Below are 18,980 nucleotides of genomic sequence, written 5' to 3'. Positions count from 1 at the left end.
TATTTCCTCTGAGAGACTGCAAGCAGCTGTGACTGAATCGTGGGACTGAGGTGTTGGATGAACAGCAGACTGCCTGGGAGATATCCATTTAGGCTTGATTACAAGCCGCTCTGAGGTAAGGGGCTGGAACACCTAGTCTGTCCGACACTTCTGGGAAGCCTGATGGTGGAAGTTTAAACATGCATGCATATCCAACATTTGATCACTGAACGCTGTGGATATAAGGATCTGTGATTTGGAGCACAATTTGTTTCACTGAACATTCATTCATGAATTTATATTCTTTATTATCATATGCACTGGAACACTTTATTATTACCACTTTGTTTCTACTCCTACTTTAATTGGTGGACTATTAGAGACATTGTTAATATCTTATTACTTTACTGGATATATTTTTTATTTATTTATTTTCATGCTGATTTTTGCATGTCATTTATCTCTATTGTGGATCACTTGAATTAATATTTTTGCACTATTGCACGCTGCACTTTAATAGACCAGTGTTTTTGGTGTCTTAATTACATTGGATTTGTTTTCAAATGCTGTGGATATAAGGATCTGTGATTTGGAGCACAATTTGTTTCACTGAACATTCATTCATGAATTTATATTCTTTATTATCATATGCACTGGAACACTTTATTATTACCACTTTGTTTCTACTCCTACTTTAATTGGTGGACTATTAGAGACATTGTTAATATCTTATTACTTTACTGGATATATTTTTTATTTATTTATTTTCATGCTGATTTTTGCATGTCATTTATCTCTATTGTGGATCACTTGAATTAATATTTTTGCACTATTGCACGCTGCACTTTAATAGACCAGTGTTTTTGGTGTCTTAATTACATTGGATTTGTTTTCATCATCCACTTTTTGATTACATTGTTGCAACATTGTGCAGTGTTTTGGCACAGTTGTTCACGCATTATTGGTTACGTATTATTATTTACCACTACAAATACCCTCCACATTTTTTGTGGATGTTGGATGGTATTCCAGGATTAACCCAGAGTGGAACACATTTTATTCACATCCATTGGAGGATTTACTACGTACACATTTCCTTATTTACTTATGGGCCTAGTGATGAGAATATTGTTTTAAAGTCTTTTTAAGTTTTCTAGTATTTTAGCGCCATTACACCTAACATTATTCATACCTGAGCCTGATTAGCTTCATGCGTCTTGAGTCTGCTAACAATGCCCTGTAATGGATCATCTGCGGGGAGCGGCACGTCGGTTGGGTTCATGGCTGTTAAAACTGTCAGGTCACCTGTGACCAGGTGACAAGTGCACCCCGTTGGGGTCAGGGATGCACCACAGGGTAGTGAACCCTATAGCCGACTGCTGCAATCAGAGAGGAAGCGTGAGCCCAAGATTCCCCAGGGCGCGGAGTCTAAGACCCAGCTTTGTGTTCACCAGAGCCTCTAGTGGTGAGGATGGCCTTCGCTGCAGCTGGATCCAGGTCGCGACCCCTGGGATACCCAGATCACGCTCCGCAGGGAGAGAGAAGTAGCAACCAGGACAAGCGATAGTGATGGGTAAGCTGAGGTCAGGGCAACAGACAGACAAAGGTAATCGAGGGACAGGCAAAAGGTCAGGGTCACAGGGAAACAGGAGAAGTCAGGGACGAGCCAAAAACGGTACACAGGAAGGTAAACGTAGCGCACTGCAGACAGGAACTTAAGCTAACAACAAGGTTGAACAACAAAGCAGACCTGCAGTGCAACAGTTAATATAGACTTCCTGGGATGACCTGGGGTGGGGCCATACAGGAAGGAGTGATGATAAAAAGGCAGCCAGAAGAGGGTCAGGCCTCTAATGGACACATGAGGAGAAGATAAGCTGCCAGACATTATTGCATGTTCATGACACTGGCCTTTATGGAAAAGTGGCAAGAAGAAAGCCATTGTTGAAAGAAACCCATAAGAAGTCCTGTTTGCAGTTTGTGAGAAACCATGTGGGGGACACAGCAAACATGTGGAAGAAGGTGCTCTGGTCAGATGAGACCAAAATTTAACTTTTTGGCCTAAAAGTAAAACGCTATGTATGGTGTAAAACTATAACACTGCATATCACCCTGAACACACCCCACTGTCAAACATGGCGGTGGCAGGATCATGTTGTGGGGATGCTATTCTTCAGCAGGGACAGAAAATCTGGTCAGAGTTGATGGGAAGATGAAGGAAGCCAAATACAGGGCAATTTTAGAAGAAAATAGTCTGCAAAAGATTTGAAACTCAGGCGGAGGTTCACCTTTCAGTATGACAACGGCCCTAAACATACAGCCAGAGCTACAATGGAATGGTTTAGATCAAAGCATATTCATGTGTTAGAATGGCCCAGTCAAAGTCCACACCTAAATCCAATTGAGAATCTGTGGCAAGACTTAAAAATTGCTGGTCACAGATGCTCTCCATCCAATCTGACAGAGCTTGAGCTATTTTGCAAAGAAGCTGATCGAGCTTCTACAAATTATTGACCAAGCTTTTCAGATATTTATTTGTAAAAAGATTTGAAAACCATTTATAATTTTCCTTCCACTTCACAATTATGTACCACTTTGTGTTGGTCTATCACATAAATCCCCAATAAAATACATTTAAGTTTTTAGTTGTAACATGAGAAAATGTGGAACATTTTTCAATGAATACTTTTTCAAGGCACTGCAGCAGAAGATGGAAGATACCTTTGCCCCTATTAATAGTATTACCATACTATTAGTAAAATATCTCACAGTGGCTTAGGTATTGGTCTTATCTCAACAGAATGGGAGGACTTGAGTTCAGAGATGCCAAAAACAGAAAAACACTAAAGATTATAGAATTTGTTAACAGATAAAATGACCAAATTGTTAGAAAAACAATCAGCGCCACAATACTAATAAATTACTCTTATAATAATGTGAGAAAAAAAGCAACACATATAACCCTCTGAGTGTCTACAAAGCTGCTGAACACTTATAGTGATACACCACACCTACTGCAATATTCATTTTGTAAAAATAGTGCAGCGCTGCGTATTTATAAATCTTATATAAACAAATAATTATACATTCCATAAAACAATTCATGAAAAAAGAAATTAAATTATAAAAAAACAGTTCATATGTAGATTTCCAAAGCTTCATCGTGGTGGACACATGGAGTGATCTGTTTATCCTTGAGGTGAGCAGGCATTTTAGCAGGTGGTGGTGTGCACTGAACATTGGATTCATTTAAATAAGATTTTTTCACAGCGGTGACAGATTTGGAAATCTACATATGAACTGTTTTCTGCAATTTATTTTCTTTTTTCATAAATTGTTTTATGGAATGTATAATTATTTGTTTATAAAAGATCTATAGATACGCAGTGCTGCACTATTTTCACAAAAATAGATAAAATTACCAGCTTTAGAAAATAGCTCAAGCTCTGTCAGATAAGGATGGAGAGCGTCTGTGAACAGCAATTTTTAAGTCTTGCCACAGATTCTCAATTAGATTTAGGTCTGGACTTTGACTGGGCCATTCTAACATATGAATATGCTTTAATCTAAACCATTCCATTGTAGCTCTGGCTATATGTTTAGGGTTGTTGTCTTGCTAAAAGGTGGACCTCAGCCTCAAGTCTTTTGCAGACTGTTTCTTCTAAGATTGCCCAGTATTTGCCTACATCCCCCTTCCCATCAACTCTTACCAGCTTTTCTGTCCCTGCAGAAGAAAAGCATTCCTACAACATGATGCTGCGCCCACCATGTTTCACAGTGGGGATGGTGTGTTCAGGGTGATGTGCAGTGTTAGTTTTACTTTTAGGCCAAAACATTACATTGTGGTCTCACCTGACCAGAGCACCTTCTTCCACATGTTTGCTGTGTTCCCCACATGGCTTCTCACAAACTGCAAACAGGACTTCCTATGGCTTCCTTCTTGCCACTCTTCCATAAAGGCTAGATTTGTGGAGTGCATGACTAATAGTTGTTCTGTGGACAGATTCTCCCACCTGAGCAGTGGATCTCTACAGCTCCTCCAGAGTTACCATGGGCCTCTTGGCTGCTTCTCTGATTAATGCACTCATTGTCTGGCCTGTCAGTTTAGGTGGATGGCCATGCCTTAGTAGGTTTGCAGTTGTGTTAAACTCTTTTCATTTTAGGATGATGGATTGAACAGTGCTCCGTAAAATGTTCAAAGCTTGGGATATTTTTTTATAACCTAACCAAGCTTTAAACTTTTCCACAACTTTATTGCTGACATGTCTGGTGTGTTCCTTGGCCTTCATGATACTGTTTGTTCACTAAGGTTCTCTAAATAACCTCTGAGGGCTTCACAGAACTGCTGTATTTATACCAAGATTACATTACAAACAGGTGTACTCGTTCGTTGACTTCTGAAGGAAATTGGTTCCACTAGATTTTAGTTAGGGGTATCAGAGTACAGGGGGCTGAATACAAATGCACACCACACTTCTCAGATATTTATTTGTAAAAAAAATTGAAAATCATTTATCATTTTCCCTCTACTTGACAATTATATGCCACTTTGTGTTGGTTTATTGCATAAAATACATTTACAATTTTGATTGTAACATGACAAATTAAGGAAAATTTCAAGGGGGGCTGTACCTCTTATGACTTTAGAGTGTACACGTAATAGTAGGCACTTTCTGTGAGAAGCTCTGGTGTCCTTAAACTTTGCTCTAAATTGCAAATAATGATCCACCTGTGCCCCATCTAAAAGCCAAGGAGGCCATCCACCATAGTGCTGAATATAGTAGCATGAGATATGAGTGGCAGTGCTAGGGACCAATGACCAACTGTACATGAAGTCAAGATTTACATATCTGAGAATTCAGGGTTTAAGTGTTCATATAGAGGTCTTAGAGAAAGCTAGAAATCTGTGCACACACTTGGAGGTGCCTGCCATTATACAGATCATGAATGACAGAATACTAAGGTGAAAAAACATCCGACAGCACCGCCCCCCCCCCCCCCCCCGAGCCCCCGTTTTACTTACCTCACCCCTCGAAAGTCCCGCGCGTGTCCCCGTCATCCTGTTCGGTTCCCAGCCTGGCCGTTGATTGGCTAGGTTGGACGGATTGATAGCAGCGCAGCCATTTGCTGGCGCTGCTGTCAATCACATCCAATGATGCGGCACGCCAGGGGGCAGGGCCAAGTGATACAGTCGGCGGCTATGGCAGCCGCTGTAAATCACGGGAGCGCACTCGCATTAGCTTTCCACCATGCGAGGGAGCTCGCATGAAGGTGGTAAGCTCTCGCGAGGAGGAGCCGAGACAGGCGCCGAGGGACCCCAGAAGACCGGGTTAGGGGACACTCTGTGCAAAACGAGCTGCACAGTGGAGGTAAGTATAAAATGTTTGTTATTTTACCAAAAAAAATAAAAATTTACTTTAGTGTTCCTTTAATACCAGTAGAGGTGTGAGCAGGATTGGGGAGGTTTATTTGACTTCATGCTGAAAAAATATCACTGGGAATATATCACAGAGACCTGGCTAAGATTCTGCATCGGGATCTGAAAGTGTTCAGCTATGCCTTTATTCTTACTTTGCTCCAGCTTTTCTAGGTGAGCCCAATTATCTCTAAGAATCCTCTTCGGTGTCACGCTGATCTTGGAAAGCTTTGTCTGTCAACAAGATATCTCTGTGTTTTCATAGTTTAGACTCCTAGTAAATTCCCTTCTTGTTTTACTGCATTGTATCCTACAGACCCGTAGAAAGAAAAGAATACTATAGAAAAGGATACAAAGAAAGACTTTTTGGGAGACCATGATCACCTATAGTCTGCGGTGACGCCTATGTAATCCAGGTTATAGTACTCATTCATTGATTATTTGTATTTGGGGGCTCATGTGAAATGTAAAGCGCATGAAGAATTCTTGAGATGCTTTTGAACACGGATTATTCTTTATGTACACATTAAAAAGCCCCTGTTAAACAGGACCTGTAGTGCTAAAATAATGGATGTTTATTGTCACTTTTTGCCCTGTAATGTCAGTTTTACATGATTTAGAGTGACCAATACCATGGAACTGCTCAAATAATCTCCTCCAAGTTTAGGTTGAGCCAGGCAGGAAGTTTAGGGATATCAATCCTTCACTAGTAGAGGTCAAGTGTGAAGTGTTTTCTTCTGATTGCTCCATCCTTCTCTCTGTCTTCTTATAAGACCAGTGCTCGTTAACACCTAACTCACCCATAGCCCCATTCATTTTAAATTAAATTTAAAAAAACTAACTTAAATAACTAAAAGGCAACTTCTAACTTTTATCGAACATACTCCTTTTCCGAACCAGGACTCTTTCACAGCACCGTAGCAAATGCTACATTCTGCTCTTTCACATGCAGCAAAGGTCTAATTTGTTCTAATCAGCCTCATTGTTTTTGGTAACAAAAAAAAACTTTCACATTGGGTTTTTGCTATAAGTCCATGAGTATTAATCACTAGTTTGATTTATCTGTGACATAAAATTGACACACATTGACATGGCTGGTAGAACTGAATGGAAGACTCTGGTTAATGCACATGGGTTTGAGCTACAGTCAGAGCACTACACACATGTGAGATGTGAAATAATAAGTCTACATACGGGTAAGTAACCGTTCCTGGGGGAGGGAGCACGGCTTCGTGGCTGATGAAAGACAAACAGGTGGTGAAGCGATTCAAACGGCACCAACGGAGACCAGCGGCAGGCAGCATGGAGGAGGGAGTATCGGGGAGGGGAGGGGGGACAGGAAGGGCAAAGGGATGGCAGGAAGAAGGAGGAAGAAATAAATTAAGGGAGGGCACAGAAAACAGAGGACAGGACCACAAAAGCAACACAAACACAAGTGAAAGTTAGAGCGGAGTTGGACATAGGTGAAGTGACAATGGGATGACAACGAGGGCAGGAAAGGAGAGTGGTACAAAAAGGAAAAGAGACAAGTCAGCAACAGTTACATAAGATGAGATACGTGCACAAGAATACAGTTAAAAACTGGACCATGTTATAACGGGTAACACCATGTTCAAAGACATGTATGGGAGAATGTTAAAAGTCTAGGATGATGGTGTACATGATAACTATACAACAACATGCCAAGCATCCTGTGGCAGGTCAAGAAGATGATCTATCCAGTCTGAGGGGAACAGACACAGGACATCTTAGAAATACAGTAAAGACAGCTGCTTTCTGGGTTGGGCTACTATCCTGAGGAAAGCAGCCTATCTTACTATCCTTGGACCAATTACAGTTTCAGACAGTAATAGAGGATGATTTACTAATACTGGAGAGTGCAAAATCTGGTGCAACTCTGCATAGAAACCAATCAGCCTCCAGTTGTTTTTTTTGTCAAAGCTTAATTGAACAAGCTGAAGTTAGAAGCGGATTGGCTACCATACACAGTTACACCAGATTTTTTGCACTCCAGCTTTTGTAAATCAAGCCAACAGTGTTTTCTGTCAATTCTCTATGGACATCACTTCCAGTGAACTATGAAGTGGACATTTAGTGGTTAGTATATATGATACTACAGTCTCTAGAACCCAAAAGACATAATTTCGTAAGCAGTATTAAGAATTCAATGTGGTGACAGCATACTGTAGTCTATACATACAACGGCATTACTTCCTGAGAATTACTAAGAAGGCTCCAGTGTTGGACATGCAGTGTTGGTGAAACTGCAGTCCATCCATTCCCTAGGGTAGGTAAAATAACTTCAGTGAAGTACTAAATAGAAATGCAAAAGATATAGGTGCCGCTCAGGTTAGAGGTACAGTCCAAAGCCAACCACTGTGATTGCTGGTCAGGATGGGAGCCCGTCCCGGCTCCAAGCTTTAGCAAGGCAGAAAATGTGTAAACCTCCACCCTTGGTCACTTGATAACCGCCCACGGTTTCCATTACCACTTATACACCGATGACACTCAAATCTATATGTCTACTTCTCACCTCACTCCTTCAGTGTCCTCTCGCATTACTAAATTACTAACTGACATATCACTTACAGCTGGTCTCGTCACTTGTCCATCTGCTCGCCTGCTTACCTTCGGGGGTAGACGCTTTTCTGTGAGAGCAACGGCCCTATGGAATAGTCTCCCTGTTTCTATCCGGTCTCTCCCCTCCATTATGGCCTTTCGTAAAAGGATAAAAACTTGGTTTTTTGAGGGAAAAGCAGGCTGAGTCACGTTAGTTTTCCCTGTTGTTCCTTGGTAGTTTGCTTTTTTGTGCTCTCCTTTTTTCTTTTCCTTCTATTTTCTTTCCCTGACTTGATTTATCTATTTACAGGTATGTCTTCTGCGCTTAGACGCTTCCCTGACGGGTCAGTATTTGGCGCATTACAAATCCAATAAATAAATCAATCAATCAATCAATATCAGCATGGATGTCGCACCACTTCTTTAAACAAAATCTCTCTAAAACTAAGCTATTAATATTCCCCCGTGCCCCCCTCCGTGACTTTTCCATCAAAATCAATAATGCAACCATCAGTCCCTTCCCTCACGCTAGGGTACTAGAGCTTAATTAATGGGGGTGGGAGTTCTGAGCAAAGGGGGGGGGGGGGTTAAGTGCATCATTGGCTGTTATGTGTCAGCCAAAGTTTCACTTCAAAAATACCCTCTCTTGCTCTGAACTCCACTCCCCATGATTAAGCTTCGGTGGCAGAGCAAAACGCATTGGGGACGTAACCTGGCCAGAGCACAGGCTGAGGCTGCCACTCATTCTTTTACACGTGTCTGCTTTGTGATGTGCGGCCCACAGATGCATTTTCTGCCTTACTAATTAGAAATGTTCAGGTTGAGAACAGTGTTGGTGAAAATGTAGTCTATGCTTTCTTAAGTGACATACCTTCATAAAAGTAGTAAAGCATTTTGTGGTATAGACCAGGGGTAGGCAACCCCCCGGTACTGGTCCTGCAAGTGGCACACCAAGCCTCTTTTGCTGGCACTCAACTCCCTCCCTATCAGCAGAGCAGTGCACGGAAGTGTCAGTGAGACACTAATGCATTTCAATTTCAGAATTCCTCATGCCATACCTGCATTGAGGGGGAGGCACTGTGCCTTCCACACATTGTAAAAGATGGAAAACGTTGTTTGGTTCTCTAACTTTGCTGTAGCTGCGATCGTCGGCTTTTTTGATGGGGAAGAGATTGGGTGCAGTTTTGCTTGGGGGGGTGGGGGGGAGGGGCCCTGTTTGCAGGATGAGGAAGACTGTTATTGGCCACTGCTAAAGCCAATCACAGTCCTGCTAGCCCCGTCCATCATCTAGAGGAATATGACTCGCTTGGTTGCCACTACCAATCTCAGAAAGAAGAGATTTCACTGAGATTGAAAAAAACACAATCAGGTGACAGTTTGTGGAATTACTGTTGAGCTTTTGGGAACTTTGTTGAAATGATTCCTGAACCTTTGCGTCACTTACTAGTGAACCCCTGCAATCTGTTTCCCTTTAAGCCACAGTCAGTATTCAGCGCAATGAAAATCACACCCAATCACTTTTTCTCAGCTGCGGGGGCCCAACTTATGTTCCTGGACACAGGCCTACTGCTTTCAGAAAATCATCATTGCACATCAATTCCATATGCTTGTATATGGCATCACATACATCACATATAAGCACGTGGGCTGGATGCGAGAGGTGGATCAGCAGGATGAGTGTGCCAAGACAGGTAGATGTATCTCATCTCTGCTTCCTTTCACCATTCTGCATATCACGCATATCAGAGATGAGAAAAGGGTACAGCGGCGGAGCAGATGAGCGGGAGGGTACATCGTTGGGGAAAATGAACAGGAAGGTACAGCATTGGTGAAAATGAGCAGAAGGGGTTCAGAGGTGGAACAGAAGAGCAGGTGAGGCAGATGTGCAGGGAGGTACAGTGGTGGAAGAGATGAGAAAGGGGTTTAGCAGTGGGACAGATGAGCAGCAGGGTTCAGTGTTGGGCCAGGTGAGCAGGGGGGGTTCAGTGATCAGGCATAAAAGCAGGGGGGTAGAGCAGTGGGGCAGATGTGAAAGGCGGTGTATTGGTGGGGCGGATGAGCAGGGGGTTACAGTGGTGTGGCAGGAGAGCAGGGGGGGTACAGAGGTGAGACGGGTGTGAGGAGGTACATTGGTGGGGCGGATGAGAAGGCGGGTTACAGTGGTGCAGCAGATGAGCAGGTTCAGTGCTAGGACAGATATGAAGGTGATTCAGTAGAGAGACAGAAGAGCATGGGGATATGGCGGTGGAGCAGATGTTTAGGAAAGCACAGTGGTGGGGCAGATGAGAAAAGGGGTACAGTGTTGGGACAGAAGAGCAAGGGAGTACAGTGGTGGGGCAGATGTGCAGGAGGTACAGTGGTTGGAGGGATGAGAAGGGGGTTCAGCAGTGGGACAGAAAAGCAGGGGGGTACAGTGGTGGGACAGATGAGAAGGGGGTTACAGTGGTGGGGCAGAGGAGAAAGGAGGTACAGTGGTGGGACAGATGAGCAGCGGCTACAGCGGTGGGACAGATGTGCAGAGGAGAAAGGTACATTGGTGGAACACATGAGCAGGGAGTTAAAGTGGTGGGCCATAAGAGCAGGGGGAACAGTGGTGGGACAGATGTGAAGGAGGTACAGTCGTGGGGCAGATGAGAAAGGGTGTTATAGTAGTGGGGCAAATGAGCAGATAAGTTCAGTGTTAGGACAGATGAGAAGATGGTTCAGTGGTGGAGCAGATGTACAGTGGTGGGACAGATGAGAAAGGGGGAACCATTGGTGGGGCAGATAAACAGGGTGGTACAGTGGTGGGGCAGATGTACAGGGGGATACAGAGGTGGGGCAGATGGGCAGGGTAGTACAGTGGTGGGACAGATAAGAAAGGGGGTTAATTGGTGGGGCAGGTGAGCAGGGGGGTTACAGTGGTGAAGCAAATGAGCAGGGGGGTTCAGAGTTGGGGCAGAAAAACAGAGGGTGTAGAGCAGTGGGGCAGATGTTAAAGGAGGTGTATTGGTGGAACAGATGAGCAGGGGGTACAGTGGTGAAACAGATTTGCAGGGGGGACAGTGATCTGAGGTGTGGAGTTGCAGGAATTCGGGCTGATCTAAGGCATGAGAGTGCAGGATGTTAATTTCTCACTACTAAAGTAGTTTACAGCATTTACTTTATAAAAAATCCTTTTCATGATTGAGAGTGTGACTTTTTTGTTATAAAATCGGCACGCTCAATTTCTTTGAAAACATTTTTCGGCACACTGTGTTTAAAAGGTTACCTACCCCTGTTATAGACCAATGTTGGACAAAACTGGTCACTTGAAAATGGATAGCCAAACACCATCCCTTCCTCAGGTGTATGGAAGAACTGGACATCCTTGGTTTGGGATAGTAATATTATTGATATGGTCCAGTGATCCTCCAGGAACTAAAAACATAATTTCATGAGGAATACAGAGATGGACATGAGCTATGGACCAGTATTGGTGACAATGCAGTCTGTGCATTCTATGGGACCTGTTACATCACTTCATCACGAGGAACTTGGCAGACGCAAACTATTTGGGACCAATTGACAAAACCGAAGCAAACAAATATGGAGAAAATGTTAAGCAGCTGAACATGACAAACTGATGCCTTAACCTGTTTTTCAAGTGAATAAAAGGTAAATTCTGTTTGGTTCCTTGCCCAGGTTTCCCTGCTCTATTTTTCCTACAAAGCCCCATTTGTGGCCTAGGCTGGTATTTTTGACATTAAAGTCTATTCATTCTCTAATTAACAGTGAGATCACCTTTAGAAGACCAAAGCAGAAGCAGCCCTTTTGGAGCTTAAACATCAGCTACTACCTAATTCACGAATATTGATTCTGTCCAAACAATGGTTCCATAGTCTCGGTAGGCAACAGTTTTTTACATAACACCTAGTAAAAGCTACATAAATACAGCCATTCACTTACATGAGCTTCTGCAGCCAGGCGCGGCATGGACACTGCTCGCCCTTGTATCTCCAGTCCGATCGAGTGCTCTCCACCATTGGATAAACTCTGCCCAATTTCTTTCATTTCTACAGACTGAAAAAGAAAGTACTCAAAACTAAGATGTATATATTAAAAAATGTTAAATGTTACAGAATAAAGGTACTCATTGTATCCAATAGACGAGACCTGATCGTTTTCCAAATGTCAGGTTTTAGAAATGGTTACTAGCCATTTCTGAATTCCAAACTTGCTTAGAAAACTTGCACCTGGTGCTGATCTGTATGTGTGCTTTTATTTTGTATATTTTTTTTGTTCAATATATTTTTATTAAAGAAGAAAAAACAATTGACAGACAAAAATCAAGAGGATCAGCGTGACCACAGGTCATATATCAAAATATACATACATCAAAATGGTTATACCGCTCAAGAAATGAGCATATTAGGTGGGAGCGGCAGCGGATCCGAGAGCCCCCGGATCTCGCTGCTCCCAGCTCCGCGACGCACTGAGCGGATTGGGCGGCTGATCCTCAACACACGCCTCTCAAGCATATGGAAACAAACACGCTCATAAGAAGCGCGATAACTAATAATCAAAATAAATAATGAAAAAATACCAGAGAGAGGAGAAAGAGTAAAAAAGAAAAAAAAGAGAAAGGAGAAAGAGAAGAATACAGAGTAAGAGAGGAAAGATGAGGGGGGATCCTCCACCTCCGACTGCCGACCTGTATCAGAAATACAAAAGAAAAACGGCAAACAGACCCACAAGCTACTTATAAATATGGCATGTCAATTGGGGGGCAGCGTAAAACGTGAAACCCCACATGACATAATTGCAGATTTTACACATTTTGAGACATTAAGTCAGCATATGTTGAGGTGTATTTAAACGCAAACCAACCGGAACCATATTTTCCGAAATAAATCGGATTTGTTCCGTAAAGAGTAAGTAAGATCCTCCATATGATTGATACGATCCACCTCCACCAACCACTGGAGTAGTGTAGGCACTGTAGTCTGTTTCCAAAATCTTGGAATGAGAGACTTTGCCGCATTCAGCAAGTGGGGCGTTAGAGATTTTTTATATGATCCAATTGGTTCAGATGTACAATGTAATAAAATTACCCAAGGATCCCCAACAGTTTTGTATCCTTGGATCTCCTTCATCCAGTGCAAAACTGCCGACCAAAATGGGCGAATGTATGTGCAATGCCACCAAATATGTGCATGTGTCGCATTTTCCCCACATCCACGCCAGCAAAGCGGAGACGTCAGGGGGAAAATTGCATGGAGGACCATCGGGGTGTAATGCCACCTTGTGAGCAGTTTGTAATTAACCTCTGCAGTTTTAGATGAGATGGACGATGTATGAGCAAAAAATAAAATGGAGTCCCTCTGGGATGGCGACAGGTCCCTCTGGAGTTCTTTTTCCCATTTAAGTAGAAATTGTGGGGTACCCCTTATGGACATGTTATATAGTGCCTTGTAAAAAAATGAGAGGCCTCTCCTCTTGCTGATCCTCAACAAAGGCGTATTCTATTAAATTTAGGTCATCTAAGCCCCTCAGGGGTTTCGGTAGGGAGCTGACAAAAGCCACTAACTGACGATACTTCCATTGCAACATAGGAGTGACAAGGGATGGGTTCACCAGGTTTGATAAAGGGATGATGCCCAAGGAAGATATTACGTGGTGAAGCAACGTAGCAGAACCCAGAGACCATGGGTGTTGCAGGGGCTGTGTGTTTTCAGGCGGGAAATAATCATGTCCTGTCAATGGCATCAAGGGAGAATTATGCAACCATCCAAACGATTTACCTATCCTATCCCAGATCATCAAAGTGGAGTGTGTTAATGGTGAAGTCGTATTAGACAGAGTTCGAAATTTACGTGGAATCCAGATTTGGGTATATGGATCCACCCCGCACAAATCCGCTTCAAGTGACACCCACAACTTAGACTGAACACAGTATTTCCAGTCAGAAATTCTAGTGAGAACAGTAGCTAGGAAGTATCATTTAATGTCGGGCAGTGCCAAGCCCCCTTTATTTTGTATATTGTCCACATTCAGAATTGTTAACTTTGCAGTTAAACACTAATAATAAAAAAGAAATGAAGAAGAATGATGGCAAGAATGGATAATTTAGGCATACCTGCTTGACCTGCTCCTGGGTGTGAATCTCCTCTGAGTGGCCCCTTTGGAATGCTGTGCTCCGTGGAGTGGAGAAAGGGTCTGGGGCCGGTTGCGTCCCCCATGAGCTTGATTCCCGTATTCCACCCTCTTGGTTGGGTCTGCAATAAAGTTAATAAAATTTCTCATTACTTATCTGTAATCAAGTAATCACTTTTAAAGTATACCTATAGTTTTTGAGATATCAGTGCACAATATGATGTTTTCTAATATATATTTTTTTCAGAATGGCTTCTTTTAGGGCTACATTTTAGTAGCTGGCTAGACACCATATCAAAACAAGTATGCAGAAATTGTGGAATTTTAGCTTCTCTCTGACTTTCCTGATCTACATGCTTGTTTTGGACAGCATCTTAAAGTGATCAAGCTAGCCCTCTCTCCAAAAGAAAAATGCCTTGTGCAGGGAAGATTCACTTTGGGACTTGGAAGAGTATCAAGTCTTTATACTGGAATACTCACACCACACCGCCGTTGTTCAGGGATACCGAGCTCTTTTGTCGTAGGAAAATTTTGCTGCTGCCAAACGGACTAGGAATGTTCTGTTCCAGAGTGGCTTTTAGTGGCTGGAAAAGGGACACTGTTCCCGTCTGTAACATGCAAGAAAGATACAAAAATAAGAGCTCATGCTAAAACATTTTTGGAGCAACAATGACAAGGTTTTAAATTTTGCTTTCCAAAAGGTCTCAAGAAATCTTTAACTTCCTTTATTAACCTAACAGGTTTCTGTACAAATACATCTGTAGAGACAGACATATGTTCCTTCTGCATAAACAACAGTGTGCAGCTTCCACCTTGCTTGTCAGCTGATAAATATTACAGCTTTCAGAAGGAAAAAACGTAGCCATCTTCATTGTTTGTAAACCTCAGATATAAAAAATAAATAAAGCACATCCCACTATAGTGTGTACTAGCCTGAATCCAAAGCACAGAACGTGGTTTCTCTCTGATCTCTCATTTCTCTGCTATTGGCATGATTCACTTATGACAGCTTTTCCCAACACAACAACCTCACGGGAGGTGGCCTTCCCCTCTCCAGCACATAGCTGGAGACTGATAGCTTTAGCTCTGTGTATTTTTCTATGAGCCTGTTAGCCTGTGCAGAGGGAAGTGTGTCCTTTTCCTTCAATTAGCTGTCAGATGCCCCTCATCCCTTAGGCACCTGCAACACCAACCGGGCACCTGAACAGCTTAGGTAACCCCCATTCTATGGTGCTCAAGTGTACCACCTTAATTTTCTTAGGCAGATCGCTGCTATTCTTGTTTTTATATGATCACATTCTTTCGGATGCACCTCTCTTTTTATACTTAACCAGCCTACATTATAGGCTTACGGGAAACTAGATTTTCTGTATCTTCCCAATCAAAATCTATGCATAGAAACTATCCCCAAGTGTTCCAGACTAGACTAGCTTTAGTGAACTAGAGAGGAATATTGATAGCATTCCACAAAAACACCCCTTTTACATGTTCCCTTAAAATAGCCAACTCCACTTGGAGCTATTTGATCTTACAAGGGACAATCTTTTTCATGGAAATTATTGTAAATGAATACACTCCCAATATTCACCAAAATAATTTTTTCTCTTAATTATTGTGAGTTATCTCTTTGCATAGGAAAGATACCTTAAAGGGTCACTAAAGGAAAAAAAATGTTTGCCCAAAATTAATGTCTGCAAGGTAGACAGACAGAATAGTGTAATGATTCTGTTAAAAAACAAGTAAATACCTATTATATTCCTTCATCTATATCACCTCCGGCATTCTAGTATCTGTTCTCTCATTCACTTCCTGATTTGCATCGTTTGTTCATGTAAGAACTACATTTCCCAGTATGAATTGCGGCACGCCCAGTAATTCACACCTCCTTGAAGTCTCTAACACGTAGAGAGCGTCCTGCTGCACAGATGTAGTTCCCAGGAGGGGGTGAGCACGTTACTCACCACCGCAGTAAAGCCCCCCATCACGGTGGTGAGTAACAATCAGACAAGCAGGAAGTGAACAGTACAGAGAAGAAATAGAGCAACTTCTGAGCAAAAACGAACAATAAGGAAGTGAAAAGAGGAATGTCTGCAGGTAAAGGATGATTATTATGAAAAAAAAAATTTCCTTTACAACCCCTTTAATACTCATGCACGGCAGTAACATGATTTTAGATAAATAACAAAATACATCCTTTTCCAGTTCAGATCCTTCTTACAATTCCAAATCGTTTGTCCTGACCCAATTTGGTGGATAAGTGGAGGGTACTGAATCCCAGTACTCAAGATTATACATACTATTTAGCTCTCCACAACAGTTTTACATGTATTGATCATTTCTTTGTACCCAAATATTTCCTCCCAGATGTTTTGAATCTCAAGGTACTATCCACTCTGTGGTGTGACCAGTCACCAATCTCCCTTGACTGCAAATCTATGTTCCCATCCCTGCAGACCTACACGTGAGGCTTAAATGATTAATTTTTTTTTTTAAAGATACGGTTGATGCTAGCCATACTTTCACTTCGGCATACTTCAATAAAAATGCTAACTTAGCCACATTTCACACAATTCTGCGGGAAGCCCATAAAGCTACTATGAGGGGGACCCACATTCAAATTGCTGTTTGCAAGAAAAAAGAAAGGGAATCTAAAATTGCTTCATGGTCTTCCCACATTTAGAGACACAGGCCCAGATTCTCAACCGAGATACAATGGCATATCTCTGCGTTGAGCCGTCGTATCTATGCGACTGATTCTTAGAAACAGTTACGCATAGATAACCATTAGATCCGACAGGCGTAAGTCTCTTACGCCGTCGGATCTTAATTGCAATTTTTTTTGGCCCGCTAGGTGGCGCTTCCGTCGAAATCCGCGTTGAGTATGCAAATTAGCTAGATACGCAAATTTCCGAACGTACGCGCGGCCGACGCAGTAAAGTTACGACGTTTACGTTAGGCTTTTCCCGGCGTAAAGTTGCCCCTGGGTCTATGAGGCGCAGCCAATGTTAAGTATGGCCGTCGTTCTCGCATTGAAATTTTAAAAAGTTACGTCGTTTGCGCAAGTCGTCCGTGAATGGGGCTGGACGTCATTTACGTTCACGTCGACGATTTGCCGACGTCATTTGGAGCATGCGCACTGGGATTCAGTCGCGGCCGGCGCATTCGCAGTTCGTTTGGCGCGGGGACGCGCTTCATTTAAATGATACACGCCCCCTACCTGCCAAATTTGAATTCCGCCGGGTGATTTACGCTACTCCGCCGCAACTTTACAGGCAAGTGCTTTGTGAATAAAGCACTTGCCTGAAAAACTTGCGGCAGCGTAACGTAAATGAGATACGTTACGCCCGCACATTTTTGCGCGGATCTACGTGAATCTGGGCCACAATGTAAAGCATAAATTGCATCACTATGGAAAACAAAGGAATGCAACAAAAATAGAGCTCCACCTAATGACAGGTCAGAAAAACAGTTGCGATGGTCCAGGAGGAAATTCTGCACCAGTGTCAATAAACCAGAACTTGGTAAACTTACTTAAAGGATAAGTTTACCTTTGGTAACATGTTAAATTTTAACACCGTTTAACGTTTCAACTTTTGCAGCCTCTCCCTGACCCGTTTCTAGTGACAGCAAGCTGGGGATCTTCTCCCCAAATTCGCTACCACAATAAAAAAAGAGCTGCCGAGGGGGGCTCCACCCACCTGGCCGCGTCATTACTTCACAGAGTTCTGGCAATGGCAGAACTACAAGTACCATCACCCTTTGTTGCTGTCAGCTTGTAGTTCTCAATAAACTACCAGGATGCTGTTGAACACTCTAGGTAGTTCATTGTTTATTCCTGTCATTGTTTAACTGCCTGCTCATATGAGGTACAGTCTACACTGGCAGTCTGCAGGAGTCCTACAGTCCACTCGCGATCTACTGATTGAAAGTGCAATGCATTGCCCGATTATATTACAAAAAAATCAAAACACCTGCAAAATGTACATGAGGTTATGAGTAAGCACTAATCACAGTGCGAAATGGGTCTATTTTTACTGTACCCCACACTGTCTGTGATGTGTTTTGCATGAAGGATTAATAAAGGTGAAGTGTTGCAGCAAATTTCCGGATTTGTTTTTCATTGTAAAGACAGAGCTGGTTGGCTACAAAAGCCTATTGCTCTAATATAAACATCACTGAATCTGCAGTCAAGACTGTTGCGAGATATTACATGTGCCTATCATGCTTCATGCATTTGCATCCATTTCTTTGATACATGCTTTTGTGGTTGTTCATCCTTGGGAGACACTTTGCTTACATAGTGGGCTTGCTCCGTGCAAGGTTCTAGACAAACATTTTTAATCTCCTGCAGTCCTTAACTGCCCTTTTCCTAAGGATCCCTGTATGTTCAATTGCATCTTAAACCCCAAGGTCTCACCAAGTCCCAATGTAAATTGGCAACTACCGTTTTAGCAGACTATTGCGAAAGCTTGGAAGAAGTTCCTTTAATTTGCGGAAGTCCGCCGAAGATTTAATGCTTTCTTCATCAATAAAAAGCTTACTAGTATTGTTTTAGACGCACAAAAGAAATTCCTTAAGGTATGGACCCCATTGGTAGAGTATGCCCATCGCTCCATATTTATAGCAAGTTACACCTCTTTATAGATCCTTTTAAGCCCTGGCTTGGAGCTTGGGTGTTCTCGATGTCCACTTTCCCCTGTCCTAGCTCTCTCTCCATTTCCACTGTTCTCTCACATTTCCCTTTGTCTGCTCATCTTGGAGATCCTTTTGTTTTCTCTGGCTCCATCCTGAAATAGGAAAGACTATCTACCTGGATTTGGGGACATATCCTGGTCAGTGTTTGCTAGCTGACAATACCATTTCAGTTAACTATGGCTAAACCTTTTATTCAGGCTCACTTTTCCGAACATTT

At 42.6% G+C, this 18,980-nt stretch overlaps 1 protein-coding gene across 1 annotated transcript in view; it reads right to left on the bottom strand.

The window, feature by feature from the left end:
• CACNA1B (calcium voltage-gated channel subunit alpha1 B) overlaps positions 1–18,980 on the bottom strand; it is a 417,311-nt gene that overhangs the window by 42,777 nt on the left and 355,554 nt on the right. Inside the window, exons 44-46 of the mRNA XM_040324212.1 lie at positions 14,549–14,676; positions 14,052–14,190; positions 11,882–11,995 (exon numbers count right to left, since the gene is read on the bottom strand). Coding sequence (XP_040180146.1) covers positions 11,882–11,995; positions 14,052–14,190; positions 14,549–14,676 — 381 coding nt within the window. The remainder of the gene's footprint in view (positions 1–11,881; positions 11,996–14,051; positions 14,191–14,548; positions 14,677–18,980) is intronic.

Source organism: Rana temporaria, chromosome 9 (assembly GCF_905171775.1).
Source record: "Rana temporaria chromosome 9, aRanTem1.1, whole genome shotgun sequence".
Classification (NCBI taxonomy): Eukaryota; Metazoa; Chordata; class Amphibia; order Anura; family Ranidae; genus Rana; species Rana temporaria.
Note: the sequence above shows the minus strand (reverse complement) of the source record. Positions and strands in the feature narration are given on the sequence as shown.